This window comes from Coenobita brevimanus, chromosome 23 (assembly GCF_032717465.1).
Source record: "Coenobita brevimanus isolate Jiangsu-jjx chromosome 23, ASM3271746v2, whole genome shotgun sequence".
NCBI classification, from domain to species: Eukaryota; Metazoa; Arthropoda; class Malacostraca; order Decapoda; family Coenobitidae; genus Coenobita; species Coenobita brevimanus.
In genome coordinates, this window is record NC_136976.1 from 63,829,675 (window position 1) to 63,852,784 (window position 23,110).

At 41.4% G+C, this 23,110-nt stretch overlaps 1 protein-coding gene across 2 annotated transcripts; it reads left to right on the forward strand.

Annotated features, from left to right (window-relative positions):
* The first annotated feature begins 894 nt into the window (after positions 1-894).
* On the forward strand, positions 895-22,595 carry LOC145392868 (uncharacterized). 2 transcript variants are annotated; one of them, XM_080267151.1, is made up of 4 exons: positions 895-944; positions 9,119-9,677; positions 15,828-15,940; positions 21,982-22,595. In XM_080267151.1, exons 2-4 carry the CDS (start codon positions 9,201-9,203, stop codon positions 22,202-22,204), a joined length of 813 nt encoding a protein of 270 aa, XP_080123277.1. In that variant the 5' UTR covers positions 895-944; positions 9,119-9,200; the 3' UTR covers positions 22,205-22,595. The 2 variants fall into 2 exon arrangements, with proteins under 2 accessions (XP_080123277.1, XP_080123278.1); XM_080267152.1 differs by lacking the exon at positions 895-944 and adding an exon at positions 1,084-1,102.
* The last annotated feature ends 515 nt before the right edge of the window (positions 22,596-23,110 follow it).

The window sequence follows — 23,110 nt, forward strand, 5'->3', positions numbered from 1 at the left end:
CTCTAACTTTAGCACGTTTTCGCTCTGAATCATGATTTTTTTATTAATAGTTGAATTAAGCAATTTTTTTTTTTTTTTACCGAATCTCAGACAGTTAGGTGTTTATGAACCAATCTGTTGATAAGAATTATAATATTTTCCAATTAAAAGTGCCGTTTAGGTGACGATTCGGTAAATGACCGCCGATTCGTTATTTCGTCGTACTGCTCGTGCTTCCTCCTAGTCTGCACATCTTCCATATCCATTCTACCACTATCTTTCCGTCGTGCTTCAGCATTTCACCACACACTCCATTAGTTCCTGTGGCTTTCTCCATTTTGACTTTCTTCATTGCATCCATTATTCCATCCCACTGATCTCGTCCTCCCTTCTCATCTCAAGCCACTTAAACAAGCGTTACTTTCATTCTCTGTTCAGTATTTACTTATTCCTTAACGTGTTCTCTCCATCTGTTAACTTGTCTTCCTTCACCAGCAACCTTCATTTTCATCTTTCACACTCATACTACTTTATCGACGAGCCTGGCGAAAACAAGTTATTACTGTCGTGTTCTATAACTGAAAGCCAAGTTTTCTGTGTTTGTTTATGGTACACTGCAAGTTTTATTAATAACTGTTGCAAAATTTTAATTTAAACGTCCAGACACATTAGACGTGAACTTATGAGTTAAAAACGAATTGGCGCTGTGAGAAACACAGAGGCGTTAAAGTTACATTTTTTTTTCTTCCTTGAACCGTTTTTCTCCAGCTGAATTAATCGTTGTGTTTGATACATTATATGCATAAATCCAGCATCGAAATTATTATTTTTTTTTTCTGACATACTATGCCATAGTAAGCTTATTACATGGTCGGTATTCTGAGTTCTCAAATATAATATCCATTTAACTGACAGCTGTGGTGCTGTTGTGACTAAATCAAAACAGCATCATCACACGAAGTTATGTGAGTATAATATACTTATTTCTGGCTAATATGATGATATATGTTGTAGATGTAGGTTACATACCAAAACGTGAAATCCAGTACAAATCAGTTACCCATATATTTAATTCAATACGGTTAAGAGGCACTGCATCAAGTGCAGCGACCGTGCAGGACGGGTACGTAGCCACTTTGAATAATGTAGATATTAAGTTGACGTTAAATAGCGATCAAGGTTACCCGCCAGACAACAGTGTATCGTGCTATTGTAGGTTCCATATTAAAGGATCTATGCTGCTAACGTTAAATGCCATAACTATCACTCGAAGGACGTGATACGGTAACGCTAAAAAAGGTCAGTTTGCCGTTTCCGACAAGCATGGATTTTAATTATAACTATCGGTATAGTTTTATCGTGTAATTTGTGTGAATCGATTCAGTATAGCCTTCAAACCAGCCACAAATCAACTGTTTCCGAGTTCCCCCCCCCCCTGACATAACGGAACCGGTGGGGAACCAGGGGAGGGGGGTCGAATGGAGGGATGGACACAGCTTCAAGGAGAGTAATGTTTACAAAATCATAACACTGGATTCCAAAGTAATCATAATGGTAATCATTACTTTGCACAGTTCTAAGTCATCTTTTTTCTGTGATGCTTGTTTTACAAATAGAAAATAAGCGAGAAATTGTGATGTCTTTGTCTTTAATGTATTATGGCTTTGTAAACATTAACCCTGTCCTAGCTTTTTTCCCCCCTAATGAAAAAAATAAACAGGTGAATAAATATCAACCAATGTTTGGCATTAGCTTAACCAAACCCCACATAATCTAACCAAGATCTGTGTCTTTTGAGCCTAACCAAAACCATTTCAGATCTTATCTTTGGTTGTCAGTGGAGTCAATCTTGACTCTAATTTCAAATTTGAAAACATGAGACAGACCCATATTTGGCCTTCTGATTGGCTGAATCAAAACCATAGTGCATCAGCAAGATCCCGTTTGGGGTGGCCACAAACAAATCGGCTCCAAGTCGCCCTGTCCCCCGCCATTTCACTGCCCTGCTCCCAACTCACACCCCCCTCTCTCATATACCTCTCCACCCCATCCCTCCATCTCATCCTCGGCCTCCCCCTCCCTCTTCCCCCTCCACCTCACTCACATACACTCTCTTCGTCAGTCTTTCACCCTCCATCCTCTCCACATGGCCAAACCACCTCAGTGTGTTCCTCATAATGCTTCCTATCACATCCACATCCACACCACAACGCTCCTTTATATCCTCATTCGTCAGCCTGTCTCTCCATGTGACTCCACGGGCTCCTCTTAAATAACTCATTTCCACTGCTCTCACTCTTGACTTGTGTCCTTCCAACAACGTCCAAGCTTCACATCCATACGTTAGAGTTGGTATCACAAACTGTCATGTAGTAACTTTTTCACTTCCATGCTCACTTCCCTGTTTCTTATCACTGCTTTCAAAGAACCAGCAACCTTTCTTCCCTGCTGTACCCTTTCAAGCACTTCACCCTCCAAACCTCCATCCTTACTCATCACACTACCCAAGTACATAAACGTACTCACATTTTCCAATTCCTCACCATCCAACCTCGCTGTACATTCACTGACTTCACCTCTCTCAAAGACCATCACTTTACTCTTCCCTACATTCACCTTTAGATTCCATTTCTTACACACTCTCCCAAACTCATCCACCAAGCCTGCAGCTCCCCTTCGTCTTCACTCAACAACACAGTATCATCCGCAAACAACAGTACAGGGAGTTTCCAAACACTATCCTCTCTCACCAGGGCCACTCCAACATCCACTACCCTACCTTGTACCTCTTTTATTACCCCATCCATGTACAGATTGAACAACCATGGAGACATGACACATCCCTGTTTCAACCCAACTTTCAAGGAGAAAAATTCACTTAGTTCACCATCCACATGCACTGCAGCCTTCGCACCCTCATTCATACTCTTCACAGCATTCAGCAACTTCCCATCTACTCCATATATTCTTAACACTTTCCACAATCCTTGTCTATCCACCATGTCATATGCTTTCTCCAAATCCATGAAAGCCGCATACAACTTCTTTCCCTTCTCTAGAAACTTTTCCACTAAAGATCTAAGAATGAATATCTGATCTACACAACCTCTTCCCTTCCTAAAGCCTCCCTGTTCTTCTCCAACTAATTTCTCTGTTCTTTCTCTAACTCTGTCAGTAAGTATCCTACCATACACTTTTCCTATTATACTAAGAAGACAAATGCCCCTATGATTACCACACGCTTCTTTTTCCCCTTTTCCTTTGTACAAGGGAATAATTATACCTGACTTCCAATCCTCCGGGACTCTAGCTTCCTACCAGGCCAATCTGCACATCTTCCATATCCATTCTACTACTATCTCTCCCCCATGCTTCAGCATTTCACCACACACTCCATCAATTCCTGGGGCTTTCCCCGATTTAACATTCTTCATTGCTTCCACAACTTCTATCCTACTGATTTCTTCCTGTCTTCTCACCTCCCTCCTTCTCCCAGCCATTCCCCAGCCACTTATACTCGCATTACTTCCATCCTCTATGTTCAACAATTCCTTAAAGTGTGGGCTGGTTGTAAGCTCTTAAATCTGTAGTAGAAATGTTAATAAAAGCTAAATGAACTTAAACTGTTGTTTATTTATAAATTACAGTAAAAATACAAAACTGTACATACAGGTGAGGCAGGGCAAGTCACAGTGACTGGTGGATCCTGTGGTGAGGCAGAGTGAGTCGCAGTGACTGGTGGCCCCTCAGGTTGCCTCCTCTGGATCCTGTGGTGAGGCAGGTGCTGCAGGGTGACTCTTAGCTGCAGCCTTCGCACCATCGTACATACTCTTCACAGCATTCAACAACTTCCCATCTACTCCATATATTCTTAACACTTTCCACAATCCTTGTCTATCCACCCTGTCATATGCTTTCTCCAAATCCATGAAAGCTGCATACAACTTTCCCTTCTCTAGAAACTTTTCCATTAAAGATCTAAGAATGAATATCTGATCTACACAACCTTTTCCCTTCCTCAAGCCTCCCTGTTCTTCTCCAACTAATTTCTCTGTTCTTTCTCTAACTCTGTCAATAAGTATCCTACCATACACTTTTCCTATTATACTAAGAAGACAAATGCCCCTATGATTACCACACACTTCTTTTTCCCCTTTTCCTTTGTCTATCTATCTATCTATAGCCCGACGCCCTAATCCCGCAAAGGGTGGCCACAGACAAAACGCCTCCAAGTCACTCTGTCACCCACCATTTGACTCCCCTCCCCCCAACTCACCCCCCCCTCCCTCATATACCTCTCAACTCCATCCCTCCACCTCATCCTCGGTCTACCCCTCCCTCTCCCTCCCTCCACCTCACCTACATACACCCTCTTAGTTAGTCTTTCATTCTCCATCCTCTCCACATGTCCAAACCACCTCAGTGTATTTCCCCTAATCTTTTCAACCACATCCACATCTACCCCACAACGTTCCTTCACTTCTTCATTCGTCAACCTGTCCCTCCACGTCACTCCATATGCTCCTCTCAAGTAACTCATTTCCACTTCTCTCACTCTTGACTTGTTCCCCTCTTGCAAGGTCCACGCCTCGCTTCCATACGTCAGGGTAGGGATCACAGTACCATCATTCAGTGACTTCTTAACTTCCATACTCACCTCCCTATTTCTCATCACTGCTTTCAGTGTGCCAACAACCTTCCTTCCCTGCTGTACCCTTTCACGTACTTCATCCCCCAAAGTTCCATCCTTACTCATCACACTACCCAAGTACTTGAATGCACTCACATTCTCCATATCCTCACCATCCAACCTCACTGCACACTCTGTGACTTCATTCCTCTCAAACACCATAACTTTACTTTTGTTTACATTAACTTTCAGCTTCCTCCTCCTACACACTGTCCCAAATTCATTCGCCAAACCTTGCAACTCCCATTCATCTTCAATCAACAATATTGTATCATCAGCAAACAGCAACACCGGAAGCTTCCAAATCTCACCCTCATTCATTAGGGCCACCCCCACATCCACTGCCCTACCTTGTACCTCCTTTACAACCCCATCCATATATATATTAAACAGCCATGGAGACATTACACACCCCTGTTTCAGTCCCACATTGAGATCAAAGAACTCACTCAGCTCACCATCCACTCGCACCGTAGCCCTAGCTCCCTCGTACATACTCTTCACAGCACTCAACAATTTCCCCTCCACTCCATATATTCTTAATACCTTCCACATACCTTTCCTATCTATTCTGTCATAAGCTTTCTCCAAGTCCATGAAGGCAGCGTACACTTTCCTTCCCTTCTCTAGATACTTCTCCACTAAACATCTTAGAACAAATATCTGATCTACACACCCTTTTCCCTTCCTAAATCCCCCTTGTTCTTCTCCAACTAGCTCCTCTGTCATATGCCTAACCCTATCAATGAGTATTCTACCATATATTTTACCAGTCACACTAAGAAGGCAAATACCCCTATGGTTACCACATACTTCTCTCTCCCCTTTTCCTTTGTACAGAGGAACAATTATACCTGATTTCCAGTCCTCTGGAACCCTTCCCTCTTCCCAAGCCAATCTACACAACTTCCATATCCACTCCACAACAATCTCACCCCCATACCTAAGCATTTCACCACACACTCCATCAATTCCTGGGGCCTTTCCCAGCTTAATCTTCTTCATCACTTCCACTACTTCCGACCTACTGATCTCTTCCTCCCTCCTCTCATCTCTTCTTCTCCCAGCCATTCCCCAGCCACTTATACTCACACTGCTCTCATTCTCTACATTCAACAAATCCTCAAAGTGCTCCTTCCATCTCCTCAATTTCTCTCTCTTCTCCACCAACAATCTATTATTCCTATCTTTCACTCCCCTACTATTTCCTCTTTAACACTGCCTTACTTTCTTTACCTCCTTCCAAAACAATTTCTTACTCTACCTCCATTTCACACTCAGATTCCTCCCAAACTCTTCATCCACTTTCTTCTTACTCTCCTTCACCAGTCTCTTAACCTCCCTTCTCCTGCTCACATATACCTCTCTCTTCTCTCTCTCATCTTCTCCCCTACCTCTACTCGCCAACCATTCACCATATGCCTTCTTCTTTTGTTCCACAGCTCGTTTCACCTCATCATTCCACCATGCTGTCCCTTGCACACCCTTGCATCTCCTCCTCACTCCACAAACCGCCTCACACACTGCGCTTATCTCTTCCGTGAATATCTTACATACGTCTTCCACCCCTTCCATCTGCTCTAGCTCATACCTTCCCAATCTTTCTTCCACTATGCTCTTATACTCTGTCCTCTTCTCACTATCTTGCAATTTCTCCACTCTTCTCACAGGAGCTGCTTCCTCCTGTCTTCCCCTTCGCCTCCTCAACCACTTTCTTTGCAGCTCTACCTTGGCCATCACTAAGTGATGGTCCGAGACTCCATTCCCCCACCCCCTCCACACCCTTGCATCCAACACTTGTCTTCTCATTCGCTCATCCACACACACGTAGTCTATCATTGCCTTTCGTTCAACAAGTTCACCATCCATCCTCCTCATTACTCTCCATGTATACCGGTGGATCATCTTATGACAAAAGTAGGTGTTGGCTATTGCCAACCCCTTACCAGCACAAATGTCCACCAAAGCACTACCATTCCCATCTACTTCAGGTGGCACACCCCACTGACCAACCACTCCATCCACTCGTACATTCCCAACTTTGCCATTCATGTCTCCAATCAACAGCACTCTCTTGCTCCTCTCAAACTTGTCCATACATGCTTCTACTCTCGCCCAAAACTCATCTTTCACTCTTGCCACTCGATCCTCTGTTGGAGCATACACACATACAATCGCCCATGCTTGTATACCTACTTTCATCCTCACCCATACAATCCTTGCACCCACTGTTCCATACTCTCTTATATTCTCCTTCCACTTCTTGCTTATCATCAGACATACTCCCTCTCTTGCCCTCTCATTCTCACTGACTCCCGCACATATACCTACACCGTATTCCCATTCTCTCATCCTTTCACCTCTCCATTTAGTTTCAGTCAATCCACATATATCCACTTTTGCATCCTCAAGCACCTGGACAATCTCTCTCTCTTTCACTTCATCATTCACTCCTCTCACATTCCACGTTCCTACCCTCAGAATGTCCTTTGTCCGTTCCTTAGTCGTCAACGTATGGTCCGTCCGGGTCCGAGGTGCTTTATTTGCTTTTTTAGTTAGTTCTTTTTACGGGGTGGGGCACTAACCCACCACCAACCCTTTTAGTCGCCTCGTACGACAAGCAGGGATACTGGGGGAGTATTCTTGAAACCCCCCTACCCCCAGGGAATAATTATACCTGACTTCCAATCCTCCGGGACTCTACCTTCCTCCCAGGCCAATCTGCACATCTTCCACATCCATTCTACTACTATCTCTCCCCCATGCTTCAACATTTCACCACACACTTCATCAATTCCTGGGGCTTTCCCTGATTTAACTCTCTTCATTGCTTCCACAACTTCTATCCTACTGATTTCTTCCTGTCGTCTCACCTTCCTCCTTCTCCCAGCCATTCCCCAGCCACTTATACTCGCATTACTTCCATCCTCTATGTTCAACAATTCCTTAAAGTGTTCTCTCCATCTGCTCACTTTTTCTCCCTTCTCCACTAGTAATCTACCATTTTTATCTTTCACTCCCCTGCTAACTTCACTTCCACCCTGTCTTACTCTTTTCACCTCATTCCAGAACATTTTCTTACAGTCCCTCCACTTTACACTCAAATTCCTTCCAAATTCCTCATCCACTCTCTTCTTACTCTCTTACTACTCTTTTCACCTCTCTCTTTCTTTCTACATATAACTCTCTCTTCCACCTCTCAACTTCTTCCACGCCCCTACTTCTCATCCATTCATTGTATGCTTTCTTCTTTTGTGCCACAGCCTGTCTCACCTCTTCAGTCCACCATGCTGTTCCTTGCACCCCCGTCCGTCTTCTCTTCCTTCCACACACCACATCACATGCTGCACATATTTCTTCTGTAAATATCCTACACACACCTTCCATGTCTCCCATCTGCACCAATTCATATTTGCCCAGTTGTTCCTCCACTTCTCTCTTATACTCTGCCCTTTTCTCATCCTCTTGTAACCTTTCCACTCTCCTTGCAACTACTCCATCCTCTCGTCTTTCCCTTCTTCTATTCCTCCATCTTACTTGAATCCTAATTCTGGCCACCACCAAGTAGTGGTCAGAAAGTCCACTCTCCCAACTTCTACAAGCTCTTGCATCCGTTACACGTCTTCGCATCCTTTCATCCACACACACATAATCAATCATTGCCTTCCTTTCATTCAGTTCACCACCCACCCTTCTCAGCGCTCGCCACGTATACCTGTGGATCATTTTATGCCTGAAGAGGATATTGGCTATCACCAACCTCCTCCCAGCACAAATGTCCACTAACACACTCTCATTCTCATCTATCTCAGCAGGCACACCCCACTCACCAACTATTCCATCCACCTTCACATTCCCAACTTTACCATTCATATCACCGATCAAAAACACTCTCTCATTCCTTCCAAACTTTTCCATGCACACTTGTACATTTGTCCAGAACTCTTCTCTCACTCTTCTAGCATGATCTTGCGTTTGCGCATACACACACACAATCGCCCACATTTGTATTCCAACTTTCAACTTTACCCAAACAATCCTTGACCCAACTGATCCATACTGTCTTATGCTCTTCTTCCATCTTTTACTCACAACTATACACACTCCTTCCTTTGCCCTCTCATTCTCACCTACTCCTGCACATATACCCCATCCATACTCCCATTCTCTCACACTTTCTCCTCTCCATTTTGTTTCAGTTATTCCACATACATCCACTTTCGCACCCTCAAGCACCTGGACAATCTCTCTCTCTTTCACCTCATCATTCGCTCCCCTTACATTCCACATTCCGATACATACACAATACATAATTTTCTGTTGAAAGACATTGCTGTAATGTAAGATGTATATGGTACTGGTAAGTATTTATTACATATTTGGTACATATTTTATAGTACAGGTACTATATACAAGTGTCATAGCAAAATATTTGTGTCTGCTTTTCAGAATCCAGGTAGCTACAGCTGATCCATGATACTCAAAAGTTGACAGTGAATGTGGTAGAGAAAGACAAAAACCTATAAGTATAATGGCATCTGCAAGAAATCAGATGATCAGAAATGTGAAGGGAGGAGAGAGACACATATATCCAGTTTTTGAAAATAACAGCACTGATACAAAAACTCAAGATGAACACCATATGGCAACAAAATCTGCTTTCAGAGCTCATGCTTTCCAGCCCACAATTTTGGTTAATGTAGAAAACAAGAATGTTGGTGCATTCTCTAAAGTAAAGCACACTGAGAAAAAAAGTACCAGTTCCCAAAAGAAACATGTGCCTCAGGAGAGCAAATATAAGAAAAGAACTGGATCAGCAAAGCATAAAAAAAATCCTGAACCACGTCTTCCATATAGTGTAACTAGTACTTACGGTGTCCCAGCAATACACTCAACATTGCACGTGACTGAGGCCTTGATTAGAGCTCGAGAAGAAGAACCAGATTTAAATCTGCTAGTTAAGAACAAACTGGACTCTCCAAATACAGGATCAAGGTTGAAAAAACAGGTAATGTACTATGTTAGTTGGTATTTCATCTGACTGTAAAGGAGTACAGTGGGTGCTTGTTATAACTAGGTTGATTTGGAATGTCATCATGAATTTGCAAGTACAGTAGCTATATCCTGTGAATTATTTAAATTTCCTTAGTTTCAGTTGGTCCTGTGCTTTCTCAGATCATTTCCAATGTTCCCCCCATATATTGCTCCTGCATCACTTTATTAGATATTTTTACATTTCAGAATTGAAAGACCAACTTTTAGAGAATAGCTGAAAGTTCTTGGGATTGATGATTAGGGTTTATTGAGCCCCAGCCCCCTCTTACTTCTCCAAGGCCCAGATTTATGAAGGAGATACAGGTATACCCCAAGATACGATCACTCCGATATGCAATACCCTGGCTTAGCAGTGGGGATAGAAATACCACCATACCCCACCTGATGATTTTTTTTTTTTTTTTTTACCAATTTTTATGATATTTTAGACTTTAATTTTGTGTTTAGGTTGATTTATAAACTTTTTTATACGTAGGTTAATGTGTTTTAGTCACAGGTGGGGTGAACATTGTCATTTTGGGGTACAGTTTACTAAGTTTGATTTTTTCCAGACATATTTGACAATTTTCATATTTTGTTTTTGGGTTTAGGTGAGTTATTAACTGCTTTTAGGCTTAGTTTAGCTTGCTTTAAAGCTGTTTGAGGGTTTAGGTTAGCAAGAAACTTGTTTTTGGACTCATTTGAGTGGGTTTAGGACTTGGTTGGGAGGGGAAACCCAAGGGTCAAAAATGCATCCCTCTACTTTACATGTTAAATCTACCCCAGGATACAGTACCCCACCTAGTGATGGGTGTTTACTTAACCAACTGTATCGTTGAACTGGGGTATACCTGTACTTGAGCATTTACCTTACCAGAGGTCAAGTTTCTCATTTGTGAATCTGTTTCCTTGTGATCTAACTGGATGTGGCTCATCAGGGTTTAAATGTGAGGGTGGTAGGGGTTTATTGTTCACATACTGTTACTCAGGGATTAGTGACTGGTCACCCTTGCCATAGATGTCTGAGATAAACTGAGTAGCCAAGTCCCTGACCCCCACACTCCTGTTGGGACAACATAGGTTGAAGAGGTAGCGAATGAAAAGAAGTGAGGATTACCAGTACATACTGGTAGATGACAAGCATTGTACTATACTTCAGAGCTTCAGATATATTGAGTATAATGCTGTACTTTATTGAACATATAATAAATGTAGATGAGAGTAAAGCAATGGCTATTTATGGAATGTATAATTTATAGTGAGATTTATGAGTAATCAGTGAGAGACTTGAATTGGTGGTAGATTTTAACCTTGGTAGAGTGATAGAAAAGAGGTGAATGAGTAAAGGACATGAGAAGAAGATTGGCTTGAAAGAAAAGTGGCAGGTTTAATGAAGGCCGTAATCAGAAACAGAGGACTGCGTACCGGTATATACAGAAGATAAAAGTGGACTACATGAAGAGTGTTGCTACAGCTATCCACATAAATATATTTGTGTAAATTTTTATATGACCTGACTTGTAGTCAAGGGTGAGACTGGTGGAAATGAGTCTTACAAATTGAATGTAAACCGTGTAAATTGTACAAGATAAGAAACTCGGATTTGTGAAAGATGTTGAAGATTGTTGATCAAAGAATAAAAGATTATGCTTAGATTACATAGTCATATACAGAGGATGGATATGAATGGGGCTGTGAAAAGGGTATGTATGAGTGAGATTAAAGGTGAGGTGGTGCATAGTGGGCTAAGAAGCAGATTAATGAATATGTTGCATTAGTGAATAATAGAAAACCAAGAGGTGAAAATTGAGAATGCAGGAGAATTGACAAAGGATAGAAATTTACGGATGAGTTGTGTCTGGAGATGCTCATGACAGGTTGCACCCCTTTTCAACTTTACAGTTTACAGATTGGCTATGTCCTACAGCTGTTTGTCAGGCATTCTGAAACAGAATAAAAATGTGTGAATGCCTTTGCATGTGAACAGGAGCCAAAACTTCAGAGGCTTGAATGGGTAATGTACAGTTTGTTTTGCCTGTATCACCAGACACTGTTGATAATTGTTCAGCTGGTCTATATCCTACCCAGCCCATTTTTGGTGAAGATAATGATGAATACTTAGTGATAATTTTCTGTCTTTGTTCCCTTTAGTAATATACCTGGCATGGATTTGCCACAAGAGGATTTACATATTGGTATATACTGTACAATGTTTCTCATAGTTCTATCTATCTCTATTGCCAGATGCCTTAATCCTATACGGGGTGGCCACAAATTGCCTCCACGTCACCCTGCCCCCCACCATTTCATTGCCCTACTCCCAATTCACACACCCCCTCTCTCATATAGCTCTCCCCTCCATCCCTCCACCTCATCCTTGGCCTCCCCCTCCACCTCACTCACATACACTCTCCTCATCAGTCTCTCACTCCATCCTCTTCACATGGCCAAACCACCTCGTTGTGTTTCTCCTAACACATCCTATCACATCCACATCCACACCACAATGCTCTTTCACATCCTCATTTGTCAATCTGTCATTCCCTGTGACTCCACAGGCTCTTCTCAAATAACTCATTTCCACTGCTTTCACTCTTGACTTGTGTCCCTCCAACAAGGTCCAAGCTTCACTTCCATACATTAGAGTATCACAATTCTGTCATGTAGTAACTTTTTCACTCCCATGCTCACTTCCCTGTTTCTTATCACTGTTTTCAAGGAACCAGCAACCTTTCTTCCTTGTTGTACCTTTTCAAGCACTTCGCCCTCCAAACTTCTATCCTTACTCATCACACTACCCAAGTACTTAAACGTACTCAAATTTTCCATTTCCTTATCATCCAACCTCACTGTACATTCACTGGCATCACCTCTCTCGAAGACCATAACGTTACTCTTCCCTACATTCACCTTTAGATTCCGTTTCTTACTAACTCTCCCAAACTCATCTACCATGCCTTGCAGCTCCCCTTCTTCTTCACTTTGCAATACAGTATCATCTGCAAACAACAGAACAGAGAGTTTCCAAACACTGCCCTCTCTCTTTAGGGCCACTCCAACATCAACCGCCCTACCTTGTATCTCTTTTATAACCCCATCCATGTACAGATTGAACAACCATGGAGACATGACACATCCCTGTTTGAACCCAACCTTCAAATAGAAAAATTCACTCAGTTCAGTATGCATATGCAGTGCAGCCTTTGGACCCTCATACATACTCTTCACAGCATTCAACAACTTCCCATCTACTCCATACAGTATATTCTTAATACTTTCCACAATCATAGTTCTGATATCATATTAACTTAATATTTATTACAGTCAATGGCTAATCAACCTACTTCTTGTCATTCTACCCCCAGGTCTCATCTCCTATATTAAGTACCATAGTTAATATACATACAGTTGTAGCCCCATCATGGGTAACATATCCATTTGTCCATTCTTTTTTATATCAATTGAGCCTCTTTCCATACTGCAGCTTCTCATGCCTTCCTGACTAGCAAATTTGGTTTTGTAACCTTTAAATATGTCATAATAAGATTACCTGTTAATGTCTGAAACCATCTGTGTTGTGAGACAATTGGTTGTTTATGTTGTTTAACCCTGGTCTCTCTGGTTTAGCAAACTAATTGAGCACAAGTAAGCAACTGCTTCTGTGGAACTGACGTACAGGTACAGTATGACACCATGTAGGAAACCAGCGCCTCCTCTTGGTAGAGAGCGCCTCACCAGGGTTGGACCAGGGTCCTTCCCAAGGTTAGGTTTGTAGAAATGAGTAAGTTTGGCTTCTGAGTGGACACTGTCATTCCTTCTCCCAGAGTGCATAGTGTCATCATGTGTAGGCTTCACATGAATGCCTAGGCTCCATTTCTTTTCTTTCATTTCTTAATTTCACTCCTCTTTCACAGTTTAACTGACTAAACTATTTGTCCAGCCAAAAGGTTTCCCCTTGATTAGCTAAAGCCTTATTTATCAGATTCCCTTAAAAATAAAAAAATAAAAGCCACTCAGCTGTGGTAATTATCATTGTTCACTTTCCTGCGCTTTTCATTATGATCCCCATCAACATGGTAGCACAGTCAGGTGGGTAGAGAAGCTGTTTGTTCTAAAACTCTCAAGTTAAGTCCCAAACTGGAGCAAGGAAGAGTCTAATTATACAGTATTTCAGTACAGACTACTGATCTTCCATTAGACTCAACAACATGTAATAAAAACATTCATTCCTTTTAATACAATTACACCAAATCCTGAATGAGATGACCCTACTTTGTGTTCAGTACACTGTAAACGGGGGTTATTGCTGCCAGAGTGGTACCATGGGAAGATAATGATCTGGGCTACAGTAGTATCAGATAGTATTACTATACATTTGGTAAGTTGTGTAATTAGTTTTACATTCAGCTGGGCCTGAACTAATGTAGCCATAAGCTGGCATTTCCCAGAAAAGTGTTTAGCAGTCATGCCATTGCCAAGTCAGTAATACTGTACTGTGTAGTGCCCTTACCGATACATTTCCAAAATAAAAAATCTGGTAGTTTTGTTTGATAATGTTAATAAATTTGTTTTTTAAAAAGGGATGTTTATAAAGGCTGCTATAACCCATAAAATATATATATATTTTCAGATTCCTCATATTACACGCAAATGTCACTAAGAGCTTGATGAGCATGAAGTTGCAGTTAATCATAAACTGTCCCATATTTTTGTCTCTAAATTTTAGTTAAAAATTTAACCTGTTTGATTACAAATACTCATCATATCTGATATGATTGTTAATGATTGCCAACTGCTGGTGCAATTGTTCTTGCCAGATAAGCAACAAATATGGTGATATAGAGCATGTTGAATATCAGAAACTCAACAGTGTTATGTAGACATGATTACCAGGTATTCCTTTAACCTGTAAAGAGTGAATTACCTCACAAGAGTGGGATTTTTAACCACACATCACAAAGTTTCTTGTAGGAGCAGTGTCACAATTTTTGTGATACTAGGCTATTTATCATTTTATCCCAACCGTTAAGGTAAAGCCTAGAAACAAAGGAACAATAGCTACTATGAGTGAAATTTAGGCACTTGCTGATCCATTTACCAAACTAGCAACCAAGGAAGGCTCGGACCTGTCTAGAAAAATCGTTTCTTGATGCTAAAATCATTTACAAGACCAACAGTGACTATGGAATGAGAGACAAAAATGGAATAAGTTATCAAAAGTAGTATGTCGTGTGCAAGTGATGGCCTATTACACAAACTGACAGCTCATTCAGGCTTTGCCAGGAGTGAGTCACACTCATGTAGAAACTCTGACCACAATAACTCTGTGACCAGGGTGAGTTCAGCACAGATATTTCATGAATAGGTGTGTCATTCAGTTTTCAAGACAATGATGTCCATTTGAAGTCATTTTATGGTGGTCACTAAATTGGCCATATTTTCCATTACGTGTGCTGAGGATAGGTCCTGCCCTCACTTGAATAGAGTTGTCCAGTCGTAGACATAATTACAGCAGTTTAGTCCTGCAGTGTCCCTGCCACCCTTTACAGATCAAAGGAAGTTTATTTGAATGCTGTAAGGTCAGTATATTTCTCTCAGCTGATGAATATTATGTGGCAGTACACCAAGTGATTGAACCATTTCACTGGATAGTTTGTTAATAGTTCTGCTACTTGTGTGCTGTCTCTTTCATGCTTTTGGATCTTACCCCATTTTAAGATGCATGAGCATCTCTGGGAGTGGCATGGTGTGTCAGTCACACCCTAAGAATTATCACACGCACGGTGCCTTACCATAGCAATGTTTCACTTCAGTCCCCTAAGAATTTTCACATGCAAGGTGCATCACTTTACTGAAGCCCCATATGGTGTTTCACTGTAGTTCACTAAGGATGTTCACACTCAAGGTGCTTTACTAGTGAAACCCCATACGATCCTGCATCTATTTAGTACTGTAGTGTACTGTACTTCTTTACCATACTTGTTTAGATAAGAGTGAGGGTTAGCATGATGATGAAATGGCCAGAAATAAAATCTTACTGTCATACTCGTCATCTAGGGGTTCTTTGATTCATATGTATCTGATTTTCTCTAATGTGTCTGATAGTTATATACAATATTTACAGGTATCCAAAAAAGCAAATGTTCCAGGCTCAAAGCCAGTGTTCCGTGAGCTTGTGTCTGTGGATGTGAGTGAGGGGGAGCTTGCAACTCAGCTTAAGGACCAGCTCAATATCAGGTACTGTACTGTAGTTTAGAAGAGATTAGTATTATACGGTAAAGTGCTGGTAGATTTCCAAAATTTTAAAAGCATCTCTTATTATGAGACATGGTTTTAACCTCTTGAGTCTGATGACATGCATTCTTACTCTATCCTTTCAACCACTTATTAAAGTCAATTCTACTGAAGGAGTTATTGACGGCTACGTCTACCACTCCAGCTGTAGTAGTCTGTTCTGGGCTAAGCAAAGTTGTCAAAAGATAGCAGAAATGGAAAAAAAAATAAGATTTAAGGGGTTAAATGTTTTATTTGAAAAGTCTTAGTGATGTAGGTTCAGGATGGCATTAACCTCTAAAAGACGGGTGCCCGCAAATGCTGTCCGATTGTACTAGGGCCAAAAAGACGGGTGTCTGCATATGCGGTCATGTTCCCCCACCCTCTTCACCCCCCACCACTACACCCAGCCCCTCCACCCCCACTACCACACCCCCCCACCCACCCAAACATCCCTCCACCCCCCCACCCCCACTGCCCCAAGGTCCCTCCACTCCCCACCCCTACCTCCCCACTGCCCTCTCCAACATCCCACCCCCAACCCCCACCCCTCACCCCCATCACCCCACACCCAACCTCCCACCTACAACCCCCAACCCACCCCCCACCCCCACCACCAACCCCCCACCATATCGCCCCCGTCGATTATGCATATCCTGAACATGTCACGCCATTCCGATGCCTGTCATTTAGGGGTTAATATATCTACAACATCAATTATGTAAGTTCAGTATGACATGACATTACTCTTACTCTGACTACAGGATAGTAATAGTAAGCTATGGGAGGTTCATAAGGCATAACTTGTTGCATCTGGACGTGAATTTATTGAACTGCAGAAAACTGACCACATCAAATAGTCACACTGACAGGTTATTAGTTGAGGTTTTGTTGAAACACTGTGTTGTGACATTGTGGTGCAGGAGGTGAGTAAATGTAGTGTAGTATGGGGGGGGCTGCATTAAATTTTGGACATACTGGATTATTATTTTTTTTTGATACTGCAGCATGGAAGGGTAGTAGCTGCATTAAGTCTGAGTCACTGTGTAGTGTCTTTGTTTCTTTGTGGTAGGAGTGATGCAACATAAATTTACAAGGGTGGAATGGATGTTGAGCTGAAGTGATGAATTGTATGCCACTAATATTCATATGATCCTTGATTGGGAGTCTTTTCGTTTCTTGGTGTAGGTAATCAATATTTGTAGTCCCTAAATGTGGACCTCACTAAGAGGAAGATCATATGAGGTGGTTGATCCTCTGAGTGGTAGAGGTGTGGACATTTTTTGCCAGAAAGAAGTGGGTTGGAGAAGACATATTGCCAGCTTTGTTTTGGGAAGAGATCAGAGACAAAGGCTTTTGGAATGGAAGTGAATGTCAGAAAGGAGGTGTTACCATCATGGTGGCTGAGAGATGGCTGATAATGATTAATCTCAATAGAGTAATGGTTGTCAGGCTAACACAGGCAAACCCCAATTTGCGATACCCTGGAATAGTGATGGGTATAGAAATACCACCCTCCCCCGCCCATAGTAGGCCTACTCCCAGTTTTGCAATGGGTTTTGATTTTTTTACGGTTTGATGATATTTTGAATTTAAATTTAGTGTTTAGGTTGATTTATAAACTGTTTTTAGACTTAGATTAATGTGTTTTAATCATAGATGGAGTGAACATTGTCATTTGGGGTATGGATTCTCGCCCATCAAATGAGGGACAAAACAGCGTGGACAACTATGTGACTCAACAAAGAATATTTTGTTTGACCATTGAACTGTCATCCAACCTATCATGGAATACATAATAATAATTTTAAATAAATATTAATAATTATGAAACCCTTAGATAGTAAATATTTCATGCATTGATGAAAACTGTGATATCAGTAAATAATGTGTTTCCATTTGGGCTCTTCAGGGAGATACGACATGAAAATACAAAGGAATTTCTAAATGTTGGAAAATAAGAGAGAAGAAAATAAAGAAGCTCAGCAACCAGAACAGTAGCTAAAACGACATAAAGAGGGGCCTTTGAACAGGCTGTCCCGATTGCATCGTCGATAGATACATCATGTGTTTACATTCAGGCCGTTCAAGGGAAAACGCTTTGAAAATACTGTACAAAAGAATTTCTAAATAAATGTTGGAAAATAAGAGACAAGAAAATAAAGGAGCTCAGCAACCAGAACACTAACAAAAATTAGATAAAGAGGGGTCATTGAAAAGGCTATCCTAGTTGCATCATCGATCGCATTCCTTGTCAAGAGAATTCCCTGTCAAAACATCAACAATTCTCCGTCACAACAATTCGCACCTTGGACAGTTCTTTGTTATTCATATACAGTAGTCCTTCATTTATCTGGACGCTCAGTATCCAGATGTGTTCATCATCCAGATGCTGGACCTTGGCTCTATTAAACCATTATTCGAATTTACATGCTATTATCCGGATGTAAAAGTCCCCGAGAACTTCAGCTGGAAACCCGACTTGTTCAAACATTCGGTATCATGGCCGCTGGGCACAAGCCGTAGGTGGTAAGTAGTCCGTAACCCACAACCAGAGCTAAAATGTCCGTCTGCCCCTGTACTGAATGGTCAAAGCCAGGCACTCATCCGATCATTCCCAACAAACCTCCAGCACCCGAGTAATACGACTGCAACTCACAAGTGGTGTCAAAACGCCCATACAGATCCCAACCGAGTGTCTAATATTGCTCGGCCACCGGGCCAAGTCTTTCTCAACCGCCATCACCATTGAACACATACCACAAGCCACGAGTACATGTAAGGTGACTGTGGCCATCCACCTCTCTACCGAACGTCGAAAGTCCCTTGGTCAACATCCCTTCCTCCTTGTCCCTCACTACCCTTCCACCCCCTACAGACCCCTGAGAGGTATCAGGCCGCTAAGATGTTACAGAACACACAGAAGTGCTTTCTTTTCATGCAAAAAGTTGGTTATTTTGTCAACCCCTGTACCTATGGGCCTACTCCCCACAGCCTACTTTATCTCCCCACGGCCTAGTAATCTCCCCACACATACATACACCCGTTTTCATGGTTGGTGGTACAAAACACTTTGAAATGACCTGTTTTAATAAGAAAAATATGTATTTATCAAAATTTTCACATTTTAGAGTGTTTTTGAGGTGTAACCATTATAAACTTTTCTTAACTTTGATTTGCAATTGTGCGGTAACTGTTAGGCCTACAGGGGTGCGGATTACATTGTCAGGTGTGTAAATTCTTCCTCTTTAGCCAGAACATAATCAATTTGCCCTTGGTGAAAGTCGCCAAAACACCCCCGAATTGAGGTTGTGGGAGGTACCCTGCCTGAAATAATTGCAGTCTTTAGGGGTTAAACACCAAGTGGGTATGTGAAAAACTGAAAACACAATTCATGGTGACTGGGGGACTTTCGACGTTTAGTAGAGAGGCAGACAGCTGCTGTCACTGAACATGTACTTGTGGCTTGTGGTCTGTGTTCGATGGTGATGGCTGTTGGGAAAGGCTTAACCCGGTGGCCATGCAACACTGGACATTCGATGGGGATGTGTACGGACGTTTTGACACCGCTTGCTAGTTACGGTCATATTACTCGGGTGCTGGTGGTTGTTGGGAGTGATCAGACAAGCGTGCGAGTTTGACCATTCAGTATGGGGTCAGACAGACATTTTAGCTCTGGTTGTGGATTACAGACTGCTTTCCGCTAACGGCTCTAGCCCAGTGGCCAAATACCGAATTTTTGAACATGTCGGCTGGCCAGCCGAAGTTCTCAGGGACTTTTATGTTCAGATAATAACAAGTAGATGCGGATAATAGTTTAATAGAGCCAAGGTCCAGCATCCAGACAATGAACACGTCCGGATACTGAGCGTCCGGATAAATGATGGGCTACCGTATTTATAGAATGATGGGGATTCGTCTAGGGTGTGAATTGTCCTGACGGGGAATTGTCCATGTTTTGACAGGAATTGTCCAGAAAGCTATTGCACTACACCAAATGCATCGAAGTTTGTACGCAACAATCAGTTGATCCACTGCTAGTGAAAGCAAGGCAGCAGTGAAATACCTGTCAGTATTTGTAGACTTTTGCTTATTTTGTATGTTAAAAAGATAACTGAATGTAGATTATTTTCCCTAACAGCTTATTGATGGATGATGACCACAAATACATCTGCTCAAATGCTTAAGAATTGAGTGAGCATACAGAGCACGAGGAAAGAAGTAAGAGAACTACGTCGTGGTTAGTTGAGGGTACAGTATTACTGTACTGTACTGTATACTGCAAATCATTATTAGCTTCAGTTATGAAATTATATACAGTACTGTAAATGATCTAACATCTAATGATGTTCTGGGACAAGGCAGAGGGTGATCAGGCAACCATGTAAGTTTATTGTTTCTGCAAGGCCCCTTTTGGGGGCACGACCAGTATTCACTGAAATTTGGTATTAACGGTACTCTGTGATGTAACTTTGGCAAAAAGGGAGGGAGTACTGTACAATATTTTATGCACACACAAGAAATCATCTTTCCACTCAGTATTGCACACTGCACTATTTATCATACACATGCATTGTTATTTTGTGACAGCGATGGTGTTTTGATGGCCTTGCATGTGGGAGAAGGTTATGTAACACAGGTAATGCAAGGGAGATGATCATAGCAGCAGGACACATTAGTGCGTGGACAAGTGACACAAGAACTTCAAATGTGCACAGAAGCCTCAGAAGGGGGTTCTGCACATGTAAACACAGGGTGGCCATCTTAATTGAATTGTGTGATTGTTGGCATGCACAAGTGGCAGGACATCTGCTCGGGAGCATCATACGTTGCCATTGCAAAAATCATTTGAGCAATTTTCGTGATCATTAACCCAAAACTGCTTATAAGTTTTCATTAATTGTTATAGTGATTTATCACATACCAGACAATTGTATACTGGGTTGGAACTGTACATAGGGAGTTCTCAACATTCTCTGATACCATGTGCAAGGTGATGGATTGGGTAGACTGAGGTTTGTTCCTGCCACCAAGTTTAGTAGGTAACTTAAATTACAAATGATCACCTGTATGATTTAAAAAGAAATGGGGAGCAGGGAAAGGGGGGAAGAAAGGGAGAAGATTTTGTTGCATAGCCAGTGTCCTAATTTTTTTTCCTCCATTAGGTTTAGAAGATCCTGAAGATATCCGTCCAGGTTTCCCACCTAATGTGTCAAACAAACTTCTTATTCACCCAGTCAAAATGGTTTTTGGTGCATTGCTTGAGTCATGTTGGCATGCAATACCTCAGAGGTGATATCATCTCAAACACCACCCTGCAGTAGTATTAATTTCTAGCATCTGCAAATATGAGGAGGCAGTTCACAATATTTTACAAATCTTGAAAGTACAGTTTGTCTCGTCAAAATGACCCCTGTAGTACCTTCATGCTTCTCTGCATCAGCTATTGGTGCATAAACCCCTTTTCTTAATATCTTGAATACCCGGTACCTAATGGAAGAAAAGATAATTTTGAGTCATGCCAAAAAGCAACCTGTACTATACTCAGTTTTTTTTATTGAGATGAAGATGCACTTGATAGGTTGGTGACGATTGGCTAAATGCAACATGTCTGAATAACATTTACTAACGCAGATTTCCCCATCAGATATATGTTGTCAATTAATAATAAAGAGATTATGAAGTAATGTTGCATTCAGCCAATCATCACCAATCTGTCATGTGCATCTTCACCTCGATAAAAAAAAACGGAGTATAGTAAGTGTACCTTCATTTCTTGTTGCTTATTCCTAATGTAAATTCCTAGGAAACAGATAGTATATTTGTGTTTGGCTGGAGAAACTCATTCTTAGGCAGGCATTGTTTTTTCTTGTAATTTTAACTGAGGGAATCATAAACAGTTGTTGCATTGCTAGATAAATTATACTTGAAATTGCATTACTAAATTAAAAAAAAAAATCTTGCCGATTTATCCATTACCTAGTTTTCTGAATTCCTTGTTTCAGAGCCGCAGCGGTGAAGCCTCTTACTCGCCTCCCAGATCCTGTGCCTACCCTATCTGATATTCTTGACCCTGAGGAGTTTGTAAGCTCAGCAAGTATCATCACTGCCCCTACATACCTTCCTTTCTCGTCTGTCACCCCACGCACCTTCCACCACAATGAGCTTGCCACTGTCCGTGATTACATCCTGGATTTAAATTACAGTTCAGTTCAGCAGGACGAATAATAATGAGTGGTACATTCAAGGCATGTAAATTTCCATATCCAGAATTTAACATTTTTTATGAAGATTGATTTTAATACAGTGCTCTCCATAGATGAGTGCTACAGTGGTATATGAGAATACCTGTCATCTGTTTACGGGATGTAGTGCTACATTCATGTGACTGTACATTGAGTGACAAAGCAGGTTGTTGCCTGGAACCCTGGAAGCCATTTATTATGCTGAGTGATAATCATATAACCAAATGATTGTCATTGGTCTAGTGGGTTATTGCACTTCAACCAGATGGGACTTGTAAGGTTGTCCATCTGAGGGTGGCTGGAGTTTTATGCTCACATAACTCCACTCAGGGTTGAGTGAGACTGGTCACCCTTACTTTAAATGCTGGGACTGAATAGCATACCCCCAGGCTCCAACTTCTGATAGGGCACAAAAGGATTGGAAGACAATATATAAAAAAGTTGTATCCAGTGTAGAAAAAAATAAATTTTCATCAGTAATATTAGATTTGTTTCTTTCCTTGTTTATTTGGAGTCTACCCAACCCCATTCTTAGGTGGGAAAGGCTAGGATGATGGTGAATGCTATATATCAAAGACCTGAATGATGGTGTGGTCCATTTCTCTAAATAAACTGATAATAGGTCTTCTACTTTTATTATTTCTCATTACTTTGATTCTGTATCCTACCTCACCCCCTCCTTTTTAGGTAGGAATAAGAGATGAGATTATTATTATATATGAAATAGGTAACATATTCTCATACAGAATTTTTTCTCAAGGTTAGTCATGCTTTGGTGTGTTGCACAAGCATGGTAATTTTCATTTCCCTGACTTTATAGAAAATTTGTTGATAGTTCCATTTCAATGAGGTATTTAATCAAAGCTTTTTATTTTTATTCTCAAACTTT

Excerpts from the sequence above, each read along its gene's own strand:
- LOC145392868 (XM_080267151.1), top strand. The coding sequence starts at position 9,201 with ATGGCATCTGCAAGAAATCAGATGATCAGAAATGTGAAGGGAGGAGAG. Across the intron at positions 9,678-15,827 it reads GATCAAGGTTGAAAAAACAG|GTATCCAAAAAAGCAAATGT; the intron begins GTAATGTACTAT and ends CAATATTTACAG. Across the intron at positions 15,941-21,981 it reads AAGGACCAGCTCAATATCAG|AGCCGCAGCGGTGAAGCCTC; the intron begins GTACTGTACTGT and ends TCCTTGTTTCAG.